At 42.0% G+C, this 16,160-nt stretch overlaps 1 protein-coding gene across 1 annotated transcript in view; it reads left to right on the top strand.

Moving 5' to 3' along the window:
• LOC139727116 (folliculin-interacting protein 2-like) overlaps window positions 1–15,433 on the top strand; it is a 41,019-nt gene extending 25,586 nt beyond the window's left edge. The window contains exons 5-16 of the mRNA XM_071638094.1: window positions 669–829; window positions 1,353–1,453; window positions 1,807–1,881; window positions 4,091–4,257; window positions 5,481–5,696; window positions 6,185–6,357; window positions 7,053–7,170; window positions 8,071–8,123; window positions 8,802–10,133; window positions 10,832–11,003; window positions 11,958–12,161; window positions 13,230–15,433. Of these exons, the coding sequence (XP_071494195.1) occupies window positions 669–829; window positions 1,353–1,453; window positions 1,807–1,881; window positions 4,091–4,257; window positions 5,481–5,696; window positions 6,185–6,357; window positions 7,053–7,170; window positions 8,071–8,123; window positions 8,802–10,133; window positions 10,832–11,003; window positions 11,958–12,161; window positions 13,230–13,472 (3,015 nt within the window). The 3' untranslated portion in view covers window positions 13,473–15,433. The remainder of the gene's footprint in view (window positions 1–668; window positions 830–1,352; window positions 1,454–1,806; window positions 1,882–4,090; window positions 4,258–5,480; window positions 5,697–6,184; window positions 6,358–7,052; window positions 7,171–8,070; window positions 8,124–8,801; window positions 10,134–10,831; window positions 11,004–11,957; window positions 12,162–13,229) is intronic.
• Window positions 15,434–16,160: the final 727 nt, after the last annotated feature.

Raw genomic sequence — 16,160 nt, 5'->3', positions numbered from 1 at the left:
GAATACTATTACACATCTGAAGCTAGTTCCACATTTTCACACATGGGTCAAGAGAAATATGATAATAAAGAAGAACACCTTGTCAAAGGAAATGTGCACTGGGCAGGAACTGAACCCTAGATCTCATGTTGTAGAATCCATACTACTGTCCACCATACAGTTGAACCTCTCTTATCCGGCCTCCCTTTATCCGGATCTCTCTATTATACGGACGCAATCTCGCCATGATTTTTTTTTAAATAATTACTGGAGGAAAGGGGGATTCCCAACTCCTTGAGAACTCCTACACAAACACACATGAATTACATATACTTGATATATTTCTTAATAATTATTTAGGTAAATCATCCCAAGAATTTATAAAAGAAAATGATTTCATTCTTGCAAACACGAACTTCTATTTTGGGGTCTGTTACTGAGTGTAACAATGAAAAGGTTGCAGTATACACATTACTACATGTGGTACTACAATGGGCTACGTCAGTACATGTGTATGTATATGTACATGTACAAACATAGCATTGAGTCTCCCGTATCCGGCCAAATCCCTTATCCGGATGAGCCCCGGTCCCGACTTGTCTGGATACGAGAGGTTCAACTGTACCTCATCGCTCCCAGAGTCACAGTTCATTTTTCCATCCTCTTGAATCTTTGAACCTCCCGTGCAGTTCTCCCGACCAGGCTCCGACGTGACAATGCTGGGCGAGATGCTCTTTGGGTCTATCCCGATGAGCTCCAGTGGCCCCATAATCAAGGTCCATACCTTCAAGATGCCCTCCAAACTCATGCTGTCTCGGGTCTTCCCCCTGAAGCCACCCAGGGGTCAGCTGTAAGTGTGCTGCTTGTGGCCTCTGCCTTCCTCTGTCATCCCCTCCCTTACCCCATCTCATTTGAAAAATGATAATTTGATCTATGTCCAAAACTGGCAAGTTTTATATATTAGCTATGCTCTGTTTACTGTATGTCAGAACTAGAGAATTTTAGAATTGTAGCTATCTGTGATTTTTTTTTTCCACTGAAGAAGGCTTCTTTGATGTTGAAGATTAACTTCGTATCGTTTTAAAATGCCTTGTTGTTGACATACTTGATTGCATCAAAGATTTAAAGCTAATATTGCACAAAGCCATTCGTAGTGGCTTTTCTGTGGTAGCTTTTCGGAAATAAAAAGTGGGACAAATCACATGTCATTTGGAAGCTGAAAATCTTGAGATGAAACGATTTTATTGGAGAAATTATGTCCATAGACTGTACAAAGTTTTTGTGGTCACAGATCATAGATGGGGACTGAAAAAAAGGTGAATGACAATCCTGTGAATGATGATAACTTTTGTTTGTTGTCCCATTCATTACAGAGAGCCGGAGGGAGGAGATAAGGATGCCATCAGCTTGTACTGTGCCGACATGACAATACCACGCAGCATCAGCGAAAATAACTTGCCTGCCATGGAAATAGGTAAAACCGTCTCTCCATCGTCACTTGATATGAATAGAGGGGAAATGCCGTTGAATTTGTTCATTTGTTTCTTTGTGTGTGTGTGTGTGTGTTTTATTTTATGACAGGAAACTTGACACCTTGGCACAATTAAAAAAACCCAACAACAAATATGTCATGAGTATGATTTTATAGAGTGTATAAATTTTTATGGTAGCACTGTTTATGGAAATGCGGAAGCAGATATAGATATCTTGTATTCATGTGTATAGATGCATGCATGTGAGGGATATCACATTTTGCTAGCATAATTCATTACATCGTTACTCCTCGTCTGATGATGAGACTGTCGGTTTTACATTCCACGTTTGCAGCACGTAGCCTCCCCATCGCCATGCCAACGCCATCCCCCGGCCGTGGACTCGACGACTCCAGTGGAGAATTCACAGGTAAGCATGTGGCTCTGTGAAACAAACGCACGTACTTGACCGTCCCATTGTAGTTACTGTTGGCACAGTGCTAACATCCGAGTTGGTGACTACCCTGCAGTTAGTATCAAATTACAGTGAAGTGCTGATCTAACTATCTGTCATATGTGTGCCCAAGGTGGTGCCACCATCAACAATTGTGTTATTGTTTGACTTGGTCTGTTGATGGTCATGTTTCTTGAAACTCTTTGAGGGCTCATACTGCAGTCAGTCAAGTGATAAACTTTGTGGTCATTTAGCAGTTGCGATCTTACAAACACATTTGTTCAGCGGAAGACAACCCATTTAAATTAAACTATCATAGCATATCTTCACTCCTGTGTATACAAAAAATTGCTCTTTCTTTTTCGGGGGAGATATTTTTTCCCCTAAACTGTTGGTAAATTATTTTGACATGTGATCGTGCCCCGACAGTGTACAAACACTGAACTCTCCAACATCCAGGCAAAGTTTTGAGTTTGGGACCATGGCCATTGTTTTTGTTTTGTTTCTTCAGCACACCTGCATGCAGTATGTGAGTGCATGTGTGTGTGTGTGTGTGTCTTTTAATAGGAAATGGGCAAGGGTGATTATATCCAACCACATTTCCTCTCTGATAACCCCGTGGGTCAGTGAGGTATTTTAGGGACGTCGGCCCTTAATTACTCTGCCACACACCGTCAATGAAAGTGCTCTGGCAGTCCCTTCACCCCCCTGGATCTGCCATCATTGCCGCTCTCCTTCCGCTTTCCATCACCTGCGTATCGTCACCTGACCACCCATTGTGTTTGGAATTCTTTGCTTTTCCATGTTTTTGTCGTTTCTATTTTTTCGGACATGTGGGGATGTGGATGTTGAGTTTGACGAAGGGAGACAAACAGATTTCCTTCCTGTCTGTAAACTCTCATATCCATCTCTTCATCAGCATGATACCAATATGTTTGATTGTTATTCCATATTCCAGTAATTTTCAGCAGGTTCTCTTCACACACATACACATGCACACACATGCAATGTGTTGCGTATGTTATTGTCACTTTAAACAAGATGATATTGAACTTCTGCTTGGTACCACCAAAATATTTATTTTGGCACCACACTTTTGTTAACTTCTAGACATAACAGACCTAGATATTTCTTTCATGTTTTCATTGTAAAGTTTGTGTAAAAATTCAGGTTATGTAAGGGGACTGTACTAGGAGAGTACACCTGTAGGTTATAGCACAGATCCATTGTTGTTCTCTTTTGCTGTGACCTTGTGACTTTTCTGCCATGGCTCACTGTACAAGTTGACTTCATTACAAAACTGGCAGCAATGTGTTCGTGCAATGGTTCCCCCTTCCCAACCATCACCACTACGTCCCCTCCATCCTCCATATAACAGTAATGTCTGTCTATTTTACCCAGGTCATGAAACTTTGTGTGACCTTCGTTTAGTTTAATTTCTGGGGATGGACTGTTTGTAGATCTTCCAGGGTACCTGTTAGAAAGATTCTCACATTCCCGCTTCTCTCTCTAGATCTTCTCTCTTGCTGTTTCGCTGTCTTCGTCATTTCCCTCGGACTAATTGTAACACTGTGTACCCAGCGATTAAACTGTATTCACGAGATCTGGTACTCTGTGTGATGTAGACAAAATATCAGGTCAGAATGATAAGTGCAAGATAGGATGGCAAACAACTAAGTGGCTGTGATGTCATGTGTAAGATGCCTTTTAGGGTTATGGCTTAAAAAAAACAAAAACAAAAACAAAAATAATACAAGACCAGATGCATGACAAACATCAAAGAATATGTTTAAACAAAACTTTGTTCTTGACTTGGAATGATATTTTGGTTAATCAGTCCAGAGAAACCAGAGACAAAATTACTAGGAAGGAGGGGGTGGGGGGGGTATTGTCATGGGTGAAGAAGCAAAATCATTTCTTTTTCTGAGTCACACACAGTAGCACTGGGAGATTGTAGGACTTAAAATCCTTGTCATATTTCTATAAGTATGACTAGTGTTTTGCTGATTAATACAGATCCAAAGTATATGATTGTACAAGAAAACTTTCTGAACGACTTTGAAAGCATCTTCACGCGAAAAGTTACTTTGGGTTTCTAAAAAAATGTGTGATGATGTGTGGGAAGCAAAGCTTTAGCTATTAAAGAACTAACCAAAACATCATTTTCTGTGATCTCTCGCCTCAGCCTCTGGTAGTTTCCTCACCCCGTTCCTGCCTTCGTCTCCGGGGAGCAGCGTCTCCAGCTCCGCCTCCACCAGCAGCCTGCACCGACGCTGGCTCAGGAACCAGCTCACCAGCATGGAGAACGTGGTGCGCCGCAGGTCCTCCGAGAACATCAACAGTGCCGAGGAGGTTAGTTTCCCTCTTTGGTTCTTTTTTGATTCATTGCTGCTCTCATGCCTAATTTTTGTGAAGTTAGTAGATCATGTGGATACATCTCTGACAGAAATCAATGAAAACAGAGTTGAAACAGTGTGTCTTCGCCTGAGTGCAATGTTGTCTCTCCCTGTGTTAACCCCTAGAGTTGTAACCCTCACATTTGTCACGTGGTGTTAGGTCATGAACAGAAATTAGGCATTGTAGCCGTAAATGACAAGTTATGTGGTGAACATGTCCTCAGTACTTGATACAATGTTACATTGTAACATCATCCTGCAAAATTTGACAGTTTGTGTTGAAAGGGTAACACTAGTAGAACTACCAAAACAAAGAAACCTGCAATTATTGAAGCAACTGATGATTACTGTAGACATCTACATGAACTGGGCCACAGGAAGGAAAATGATCTGCGTAGAAACTGTACATGTAATCTCCCCCCCCCCCCCAATTTTCTAGATATCAACAAACTAAACAGTGGAACTGTCAAAGGGAAATGGTTCCTGCTTTGTATGCCAGGGATAGTATCATTCTGACCTCGGCACAGGCAGGCATTCTGCCGCTAGCTCAAGGACTGTTTACATAGCCAACCATACTGGGCTAAGCATGGTGGTGTGAGCCTGTTTTAAACAATGTCACCTTCAGGTTGACTCTTTATGTACCAATATTTCACTGCTCCATGTATGAACAAGCTGAATCCCGTAAAACCAGAAATTTTGGCATGCGTGAAACTTTCGCGAATTTCACAAGGAGCCAAGTTTTGCAAAAGTAAAATGCACGTGAAAATTTTAGTCTACACAGTGCATTGAATGGCAGAGGCAATTTGCGAAAGCTTCATGCCGTGAAAAAGGCCTTTGGCTCCAGTTGGGGAAAGTTTCATGCCACAAATGTTTCTGGTTTTACAGTAATAGGAAGTAAGTCCTGTATAGAAAAGACTGAAGTACGTCTATCACTGTGAAGTGAAAGGCCATATTAATTGATGCTTAGGTGGACACATCTCAAGCCGTATCTGTAAAAATAATAGAAATGAAGCTTTCTCCGTGCTAACCCTACGTTTTTTTTTATGGAATTGCATTAACTTTGTTCTCAAGACCACCTGATTTAGTCTTTGGCTTGCTATATTGTAAGGTTCATGTAACACTATTTAATAATACATGTCGTGACATTATCTCAACAAGATCAAATCTCACCCGTTTCAGCCCATCCGGCCCAGGAAGAGGTATCCCAAGATAGGCGTAGCGGTGCTCTTCTCACTCCCGGAGGAGCCGTCGGGGAAGGAGGACCAGGAATTCCGCCGTTTCTTCTTCTCCCACTTCACCCTCCTGGAGAGCCACTTCCAGAGGCTGGTGTCGGCCATCGAGAGGGCGCTAATCTCTCAGAAGAAGACGTACTTCAGGCCCAGTCCTATCATGGAGGTAAGAGGGTAGTGATACCATGCTCCCCTGCCCGTTAGTCTTGTGCTGTATCATAAACGCGCTGAAAACGGAAGCATCTTTGTAGAAACAGAGGGACTGTTCCTCCATCGCTTGCCTGCTGCAATTGGCAATGCAGCCTTGAGCAATTCAGTCAAAACTGTCTTTTCCATGTTTTAAACGCCCTTGTGTAGAGTCGACTCATTTGTAGAAGAAATCTGTGTCACAGATTTCAATACTGTAAAACCAGAGGTTGTGAAACTTTCACCAAGGAGCCAAGATTCGCAAAGGTTCTTGTCTACAAATGCATTGAATGCCAGTGGCAATTCACAAAAGTTTCATGCTGCGAAGGTTTTTGTGGAGTAATTTGCTGTTTTGGAAAGAGGATTTCAATAGAGACCTCACACCACAGACAAAAAAAAAAGGCAGAGTTAGTATTATTGCTTTCTTTCCTTGTCCCAATCTCTACCCATCATGCATTGCCACCCCAGGCCCTGCAGGAGTTCAAGTCGACGGTGTTCCATCTCTACACTGCCCCGCGTATCCAGAAGCCAGTGTGGCTGAACCTGATGACCTACCCCCAGCAGAGAGGCCACCTGTGTGCCCAGCTGGTCCGAGAGTTAGGCACCCTCCTGGAGGCACACAACACCCGGCAAACCAATTTGTGAGTTACCAAAAACGCAGTCTATTCTGTATGCGCCATATATTTTGAGGGGTTTTAATTTTCATGAATTACTCAAGTCGAGTGCTATTCGCGAATTTGATAAAATGTGAAATAATTATTAACAATGACCTAGACATGAACGTGTACATTTCTCAGTTCATTGCTGTACTCCACAATCGCGAATTTTACCACTTGGGAAATTTTGTTTTGTTGCTTCTGACCACCTACCGAAGTGTATTGGATCTCAGTCTGATGAATCTGACTTGTGTTGGTCAACTATCAGGTCGGTGTCAGACATATAGCGCGTGATCCTCGTTGGACGATCTTGCCTCATTGGATCATGCCTGATGTGTTGGACACTTACCTGATAGTCAACCAACCAGAGTTGGATTCATCAGACTGCGATCCGATACACTTTGGTGGGTGGCCGGAGGCAAAAAACTTTGCTTCCGCCGAGTGACTGATGAGAAAAAATGTCTGTGGAATGGGGGTATTAGGAGAAGATTATAGTTCAAATTTGTTTTCACGGAAAGGAGGGATGGATAGGTAGGCTTGTGCTCTCTTGAGAAAGATTTTGATTTTCAGAACAGAAGTTATCATATTCATTTTCTTGCATATGGTCAGCTTTGACTCTACATTGGTTGATTTCACCTTTACCTTTCCTTTCGTCCAACCAACATTACATCATGCTACAGCTTCATGAGTCGGCTGCTGAGTGGTGTGCTGATGCACCACTTGGCTTGGGTGTCCACAGTGGTCCCCGCTGGCTCGACTCCCTGCAGGGCTTTCCTGGACAAACACTCCTCGACTACGGTAAGTGCACTTGTAAGCAAAGTGTGGGTACATTATTTTGTAGTGGGGAGCATCAGTTGACATATTCGGTGTGGTATCAAGACTGTATAATGCCAGCTGCTGTCCCCAAGTAAGCATTCAATCAACTCTGCTATGACTGGAGGAGAATGAAAAGGTAATATCTTGACTGACATGAGAAAATATGCTCATAGTTGATTTGAGACTTTGCCTTGACTTGCGCAGGGTTAACTGTTAGTATATGTGAGATGAACTCCATGTGTAGAAAATTAACCCATATCGGGCCAACGCACCTGTGTAAACAAACACCCAAGTGGCCCAGCACCGTTCGCGCACACACGCCGACAAAAAGACAACTCTCCAAACAATCGCTCTTCACTAGCAAGCAATGAAAAAAACATAGACAAGTTATATATCATTTGAAAGAGGAATAAAATCTCTTTAATATGGTATATAACATGCTGCCATTCAATGCAAAGTACAGTCATAGTACTCAGCGGAAGTGAATGACGTTATTCATATGTCATTTTATTCACTACGGGATATTCTGTATGTGGCCCCTGCGGCGTTCGGAGGAACTACGGAATATCCCGTAGATGGCCCGATATGGGTTTATATGAAAAAAATGTAGACAAATTTGATAATGCAAACATAAAATGATATTGATCAGATGTCCATGTGCTATTAAATGACACGTAAGTAAACCTGTTAGTATGGACATCACTCTGTTCTATCAACTGGAATTATGGTTTGGATGCTGTGTAAGTGGTACGATGACATGATGGAGACCCATGGCAAGTGATCTTATACCGTGAATCATGACATTCTATGATCTGCCTCTGCATATTTGATGATCAATTTGAGGCCATTGTCAATAACCCTTTGGTTCTTGTCCCTCCACAGCTGGACATGCTTGCCAAGTCTCATCCCTACAACCCTCTCTGGGCACAGCTTGGGTAAGTCATCCACCAGTTATCCCATACCCTGAAATACCTGTCACTTTTATCGATAAGACAAACGAACAAAGCAGTTTGGTGTGAATGATAAGATTTGTACACTTCATGCAAGGTGGCGAGGTAACTCGGTCAGTAGTATGTCTGCCTTGCAATCAAAATGGCTCAGGTGGGGGTCCTGTGTGTCGGGGTGTCACAACCAATGCTCATAAAAGATCTCTCTTCACTTGTAAAGAGTGCGGTGCAAGCGCGGTGAAGTGGTCGGCCCAAAACACATGCAGGAAAATGGGTGATACGTGCCAACCCATCATGGTTGGCCCCAGGTGACTAGCAATGGTCAGCAAATGGTATCAACCAGGCACGTGGTACCATACAAAGAAGAAGACTTCATGCAAAATATCAAATATACATAGCATATCCCCTTTGAAAATGTAGGGTTACCAATGAACCTGGTGGTCCTCGACATTTCCTGTTTCTTTTTCAGTGTACACTTATGTCTGGTAGAAATAGCTTTTGGTAATTTATTTCCCACTTTGATATATCAAATGTACGAATTCTTGTCTATTACCAATGAGTTTGTATTTCATGAAAATAATTTGGTTCATTACCATCTGTAAGCTACTTAGAAATCTTGAAAATATATTCACCTCTCCATTTTTTTTTTCTTTGTGTATGCAACAGAGACATCTATGGAACAATAGGCCTTCCCAACAGAGTGGCCAAGACGGTAGTGACTGGCAAGCGAGCTGACGTGGTGTGCAGACTGCTGTACGTCTTATCCTACTTCATCCGCTGCAGTGAGGTCCATGAAGTGCATGAAAAGTGCGAGGACATCGTTCTGGACTGTACCGACATGAGTGAGCTGGCCGACCCCGAGGACAAGCTCAATCGCAGGAGAACTCTCACCGAGGAGTCGTTCATTGCGAAAACTGAAGACAGTGGCATCATGGATGTGGGCTTGACGGCCAGTGAGGCTAGCGAGAAGCCAGTATTCTACATCCAGGACTCTTCCACGTTCGACCAGTCTTCGGGGCAGGTGGAAACCTCCAGCGACGATGGCGTCAGTCTGGAAAGTGAAACTGTGGATGTATCGGGGCAGTCGAGGTGTATTCAAGGATTTAACAAGTGCAATCAAGCCAACGGGGATATTCCCCAAACTAGGACAAGTGATGGCGTAGAGGAGAGTGACGAGGTATTTGACTCGCGATTACAAGAAGTCAACAGAATATCCAAAGTGCAGGTCAAAGCCGATAGTGAGACGTGTGTTGCAGAAACTTCCATCGAGGTTCAGATTCTGAACGACCGGAATGACAACACCACAGCCGATCCGGCCATCGTGTGCAAAATGGTGAATTTGAGCATGTTGGACTCCAAAGTAGAATGTGTGACCCCAGTAGGTCGTGCAGTTAAGAGTATCGATGAGATTCTGAGCTTTGATATGGACAGTGCCCCTCCATCAGTTACCAGCACAAAGGATACCGCGGAAAACTTGCCATGTAGGACGTTACCGAATGAAGAGCAGCAACCATGCAATCCGTTAAGTGTAATTAACCCAACTTCAGGTCAAGTGTGTGTAGATTCTAGCCTTAGTACTTTAAGCAACTCAAGCGCATCAGATCACATCTCTGTTCCCAACCATGTTTCTAGTCCATGTAGGAAGACAGTATCTGACTCCATTGATATCGTTACAAACTCTGCCCAGCGGACAACAGATAGTAAGTGCCCCTCTCAGCTGGCAGACCCTGGGCATTGTTTCAACAGTGAGTCGAATCCAACCACAGATGACAGCCACCATTTGGCTTGCCAGGATGGCGGAAACGCATCCAAGCAGAATCAGAGCGCGACCGCGAGGCTGGAAGCGGTCGGCCAGGGCGATTGTAGAGACAGGACCGCGCTGTACAACCGATCCGTGTCCAGCTTGTCGGGCGTGTCCTGCGCCTCGTCATCACTGAGTCACCTGTCTCACCTGTCTGACCACACCTGCCCAGACCATGTGGAGCTCCCCCTCGCTAGGTAAGACCGCACCCGTCCTATGGTTCCTGACTCCTCTCTGTGTTAACCACATTGCCCTTCTTCTCTTATTTTCTCTCTCTGCTATGATACCAGACTCCCAAATTTACTTCAAAACAATATTTTTTTCCATTAGTGTCCTGCAGGATGATACAGAGATTCTTTAACCCCCTTAAGGGACCACTTATCAAACTCTCAGTTGACGTAATCAGCTGTATGGTGGAAGGTAGTGATGACAAGTGTTTCATAGTTCTTAAAGGCATACTGTGTCATGGGCATGTCATTAGTCGTGTGGTTGTTTTATTGTATCCCTTTGTCAGAGGGAACACTCGCTGTGCAAACGAACAAATATGTTGGAGGCAAAAGTTGAAAGCAAAAGTTGTAGCATGCAACGGCTGTCGTCACAGTGTTCTCGACTCTCAGATGTCACTTGTCCTGCAGATTATCTCCGCAATGCAAGACTCATTATTGATAAAGGCTTAATGTCAGTGATAGCATTCAGTTGACTGTGTCTTGTGTACACTGAGGTAATATCTCCACAGAAGTGCTCACAAATAATTTCAGATGAGCTCTTTCAGAGGTGCTTCCCTCAGTTCCATGTAAGTGGAATCTTAGATGATTTGTCAAAGATTTTATTCCAGACTGCAATTGAGTCACTATAGTGTTACCACATCTCCTAACATGACCACTTTTCTCTGCAGCTCTGAGCAGCTGTTTGAGATGGAGCTGGAGCAGACCAGGACCCACGTGGACAACTTTGGTCGGTCCCTCCTGGGCGGCTACAGCCAGCACTTTGTACCGGACTTTGCCCTCCAAGGTGTGCCCCAGCTGGACATGGCCAGAGTAGAGAAGAGTCTGCAGGACTCTACCCAGGTGGGCATTCTTGACTCATTTTTGTCTTTGCTTTAGTTTAGTTTTTGGTTTGTTTTGTTTTGTTTTGTTTTTGTTTTGTTTTTTGTTTTTTGGTTGTTGTTGTTGTTGTTGTTGTTGTTGTTGTTGTTGTTGTTGTTGTTGTTGTTGGTTTTTTTTTGGGGGGGGGAGGTGAGTATGTTCATTGCTGTTGTCTCATCATAACTTACAGCAGAAATGTAAAGATGTATATACTAGGGGGGGGTGGGGAGGGGGCTAGGTATGTTTATTGTTGTTGTCTCATCATATCTTACAACAGAAATGTAAAGATGTAGTACATACTGGGTGCCATAGAATGTGTCTGCCTGAGGGTGTACAGGTGTTGGGAGAAATATATTACATTCTCAAGTCAGTGTGTTGTGCCGTCTGGCCATCACGTGTGCCTGAATGAACGACCGTGAGTGAATGTAGAGTTTAGCCATTGGATTTGAGCACTGGTCAGCAATGCAGACTGTGAAAACACATACATGGCTTGAGCTGCCTTTGTTGAAATTGTAGATCCACCAAGTGATTTGAAAATGTGGTGTCTTGCACCTCACATTGTGTCATCTACCTTTGTGGTTTCAGGATGTGTGGATATCTGCCAGTGCCAAGATTTAGATTCCTTCCATAAATGTTATAGTGCACTCGTGCTATATCTTAAAACCAAATAGGAATACCAAGTACAGTTTAAAGAAAAAATGTATAACCACAAACAAAAACAAAAAAGATCAAAAAGAAAGGATGAGAAGTTCTTGAAAATAATGAACAACCATTTCAAGAGGAATGGGGTCTTAAAATGATAATTACATCGTTGTACGTATTTAACTTGGCCTTTGCATCACGCAGTCATAGATGTTGCAGAAGTCAGCTTTGTTGTTCACAAACTGCCATGCGTGTATCACTAAAACTGTTTTACTGTGTGCCTTCTTCCTACAGCACCCAGTGCTGGACGAGTCGGGTCAGGAACCGCTTTACATCGTGGCAAACACGGACAGCTGGACGGTGGAAGAGGTGTCCTGCGAGAGATACCAGGGATGCGTGGAGAAGCCGACGATACAGGAGGTTGCCATCTCAACCCTGGTGGATCAACTCCTGGAGTCCGTCAAGCTCTTGCATCGCATGAAACTCTCATCAGACTTTGTGAGTAGGAGGGGATTGGCAGTATGTTTGAAAAAAATCATCCGTGAAGTGTATGTGTTGTAAGTGTGGATGCCAGGAAGAATTTGAGTTTGATTGCAAAAAGTGTCATTTTTAAACATTCTTAATCCTAAAAAGACTGGGCTATTTTGATGCCTCCTAGGACTGGGGGTGAATTTGGTCTCAAAAGTTGCGCAAGACTTAAAAGAAAAAAGTCATAAAATGTCGCGGCAGGAGATTTTTATGTTACAGATTTATCATGAAAAATGTCGAGGGGGGGGGGCGCCATGAAGCCCCCCCCCCCATCTTTTTAGGGTTAAGTAGGTCCAGTATCAGAGAGAGCAAAATCAAACTTTTCCAATGATACCTCGCGTATTGTGTAGCGAAGAATATTCTTTAAATAATAATAAAAATATCCCATATTTTCTTATTTGTTTTCTTCATGTTTTAGCAGGCTTAATCGAGAACATCTCAACTTGACAAGTGTGGAGTTAACTTGTTTTTGCAATCAAGCTTTTCAATTGTAAATAATGATTTTTGTAATGGTAATGATGATGGTATGGTATGATAGTTTTTCACCATATGCAAACAATGAACATTATATAGACATGCATAGCAAATGTTAATACTTTGATAACCGAGTGAGACAAGAGTGGATGACCCTACTCTGCAATGACGACATGGCAAAGCTGTTTTCCAGAGGGGTCCACTTAAGAGACACATGCGACGTGATGCTAGATTACAAACTATGATTTTACTAGTTTAGAGGTTTGGGCTGTTCGTGATCATTTGTCGGAGTCAGTTGAAAGGAAAAAAAATCACAACAGGCATGTTGTGATGGACCTAATTGGAATTTCCCATGAAATTATTATGTTGTGATGATGGTGGTGAGGACGACAAGAAGAGAATGAGAAGAGAATGGAGGAGTGCTCTTAATCTTTTGGGGCCATATGCTGAGGTCTTCTCTGTGTTTGCAAAAACCAAACCAAAACAAAACAAAAACAAAACAAAAACAAAACAAAATAAAAAAAAAACAGCTTATCATCCAGCTCTTCTCCTTTCTCATTTCAGTGCCTGATGCACCTGGAGGATCGCCTGCAAGAGCTCTTCTTCCACAGCACCGCTGTGGCCGGCCTCCTGGAGCACAAGCCCATGGTCAAGGCCGCGGCACTGGCCGGAGCAGTCGGGGTGGACCGCAGCGACCTGCCCCTGCTCCTTGCCGTCGCTAGCGTCCACTCTCCCCATATCATCGCCAACGTGATGCGGGAGACCATCGAGCAGCAGCGCATGGCTCTCCAGCAAGACTCTCCATGAGCAAGCGACGGGAAGAGAAAAAAATATATATTGCTTGAGGACTCTTCTATGGTTTTTCTTCACCATCCTTTCATTTCACTAATGTGGTCACAACCTCTCTGAGAGCTATTATTTCTGTATTACTGAGGTGAAGTGTTCACTTGGCAAGGGAAGTTAATTTCAAGTGTTACAAATCTGCCAGCAGCATGTCTAACCCGTACGAGTCACTCCTCTCATTTCTGATGGATAGATGAATACTAATGGAGTGGGCGGGGAAAGGAATGTGGAGAAGTCTACGAAAAAACTCGGGTTTTACCTCAAACTTGCACGCAGCAACTCTTAGCCCTTTAATGTGTCTCTGCCATACATGGACACAGACATGCCAAAAAGGATCATGCATGATGTAGCTTATTATTTCTGGAAAGAGATCACCTCATTTTATATCATATGCATCCAGAACACAGTGAAACTGGTTATCAACATGTTGCAATGAATGCCAAATTATTCATCAAATTGGCAACATCATTGGTGCTCTAGTTTTACTTCATAAGATGTACTTCCTTTGCACTTTTGTGCTACATTCATCACAGCTGCTCATTCAGCTCAGCTGTTTTACCCAGTGAAAAGTAGAAAAACTTATTGTGGGTGTCACCAGCTTCCTGTAATAAAGTATTGCTGCAAAGTAGCCTGCAAAGTAAGAAAAATGATTGAAATAATCACAAATGCACTGCTTCCCGAGAAAGAGAAGAAGTACTTCTGTGGCAACATTTTTGCCAGCATAAGTACACACACACACACACACCCATGGATTGAAAGGATGACTTCAGAGTCTATATCCAAAGACTGTTTGCCAATTGCAAGAATTAAGGGAAAGTGGTAATTAAAAAAAACAAAGCAAAAAAACTGTAGGAACTTATCCATTGAATGACATTAGATGTCATTTAGTAGTCTACTGAGCGCCATGGTGTTTCCTGTCCAGAAGTGGCAACTAAAAGCAGCTACCTCCGTAGAGAAATGTTATATAAACTCATTTATATAGAGTTCTTATTCTACTCATAATGGCACATTGCCTATGTGTGTCGTGGTTGGGTGAGTTCAGTGTATCAATCTAACTGTTGTGATCAGATGTGACTGGAATGATCTTGTCATGGTCATCGAAGAACCTAAAATATACAGTTTGTGTGATCGACCAGAGAGCCCAAGTGAATTGTCTCTCTGGTTTTGTGCAGATTAGGAAATAGTGACAGAAATATGAACATATTTTGCAGGAGTCTGTGAATCACAGATGCTGTAAGTGGAAAATTTTAATGCAAATGAGTTTCAGGGCTGTGTGACTAATGTCAGGCAGAAAGAAGTATGACAGGATCAGGATGAATTATTATCTGCTATTGATTAAATGCAACTGATTTTTGTTTTTCTTTTTGTCAATGAATTTTGATACATATATTCTCAAATACCAGTACTATTTTTTAGTTTTGTTCAATTCTATGATTATATATTCAGTGTGATTATACTAGCCAGATACTCTGATTGATTGTTATTTAAGTATTGAGAGGATGTATTTAAGCAGTATGTATGGATTAGAAGTAGCTGCATGGTAGGCAAGGCTTGGCTTGAGTTTGACTCCTGGACGTGTGTATACAACCTATCAAATAGCACTTGTGTAATTTCATTTGTCCTTTTTTCATGCTATGGTCAAATCATATATATGTTCATTTAGGAAACCCAAGATTTGGTGACCTGCTGAATCCCCTGGTCTGAATGAAATTTTCATTTATCTTCTTGCAAGTGATGTAACATCAACCCTACATTCCATCACATATGAAATGCGCAATCGTTTAAAAGGTAGTCCCTGTCTTCATGAGGCTCAATTATATTTTACAAACATATTTTGAATGGAGAATTCTAGTTGAGAAGGACTATGATATGGAGCAAAAAATTATGGTATCGTAATTGGGGGAAGTGAGTGGGTCTCCATCATATAATCGCCAATATTTGCAGTTGATAAATTTATGTTTATTCAATGTAGAACTGCAGTTGCACCTTGTAATTTGTTTTATTTTTACAAAGCTTAAAGAAGTTATATTGATGGCAATATTCTAATCTGTATTGTTTTAGTATCAAGGCTTATTTTGGCATTGTTTTTTTTATTTCAAAATGCTTGCTTTATCAAATCCATTTATCATTTCTTATGGTGATTTCTTCCAAAATTACTGCGGCACATCACCAGAAGAAGTTCTAAGAATCAATCATATCAAGTGTTCAAGATATATTTGATCAAAATGGTTTATTTGCATTATTGTTTCTGTTGTCTGAACCAAAACTAGGAGTCATATTTATATTTTACTTAAGGCTGCATATCTAAGAATTGATGATATTTAAAGACACATATATGCTAGTGTATGGCTTCCATAAGAAGGATTGTTAACATTGTAGTAAAATTAGCCCCGATAAGGTACCAATGATGAACAAAAAACAAAAAAAGTATTGCATGTGTGTAGGTCTTTTCTTGATTTCTTATTTGAAAGGAAGCATCTACCTACCAGTATCGATATGTTCCAGCCTTCTCACCCACTTTTTTTTTAATATTTGCTTTGATAAGATCTGCTCTCAAGAGTGATAAAGAGCAAGTTCACTGCTTATAAACCTGTAAGTCTCTAAGACATGTGACTTCAATATGTACAAATTACCAAGTGTTTTAGTATCATG

The sequence above is a fragment of the Diadema antillarum genome, unplaced genomic scaffold (genome assembly GCF_040938485.1).
Source record: "Diadema antillarum isolate AM-2024a unplaced genomic scaffold, OU_Dant_1.0 seq00000119_RagTag, whole genome shotgun sequence".
Taxonomy (NCBI): Eukaryota; Metazoa; Echinodermata; class Echinoidea; order Diadematoida; family Diadematidae; genus Diadema; species Diadema antillarum.
This window is presented reverse-complemented; position numbering and strand designations above follow the sequence as displayed.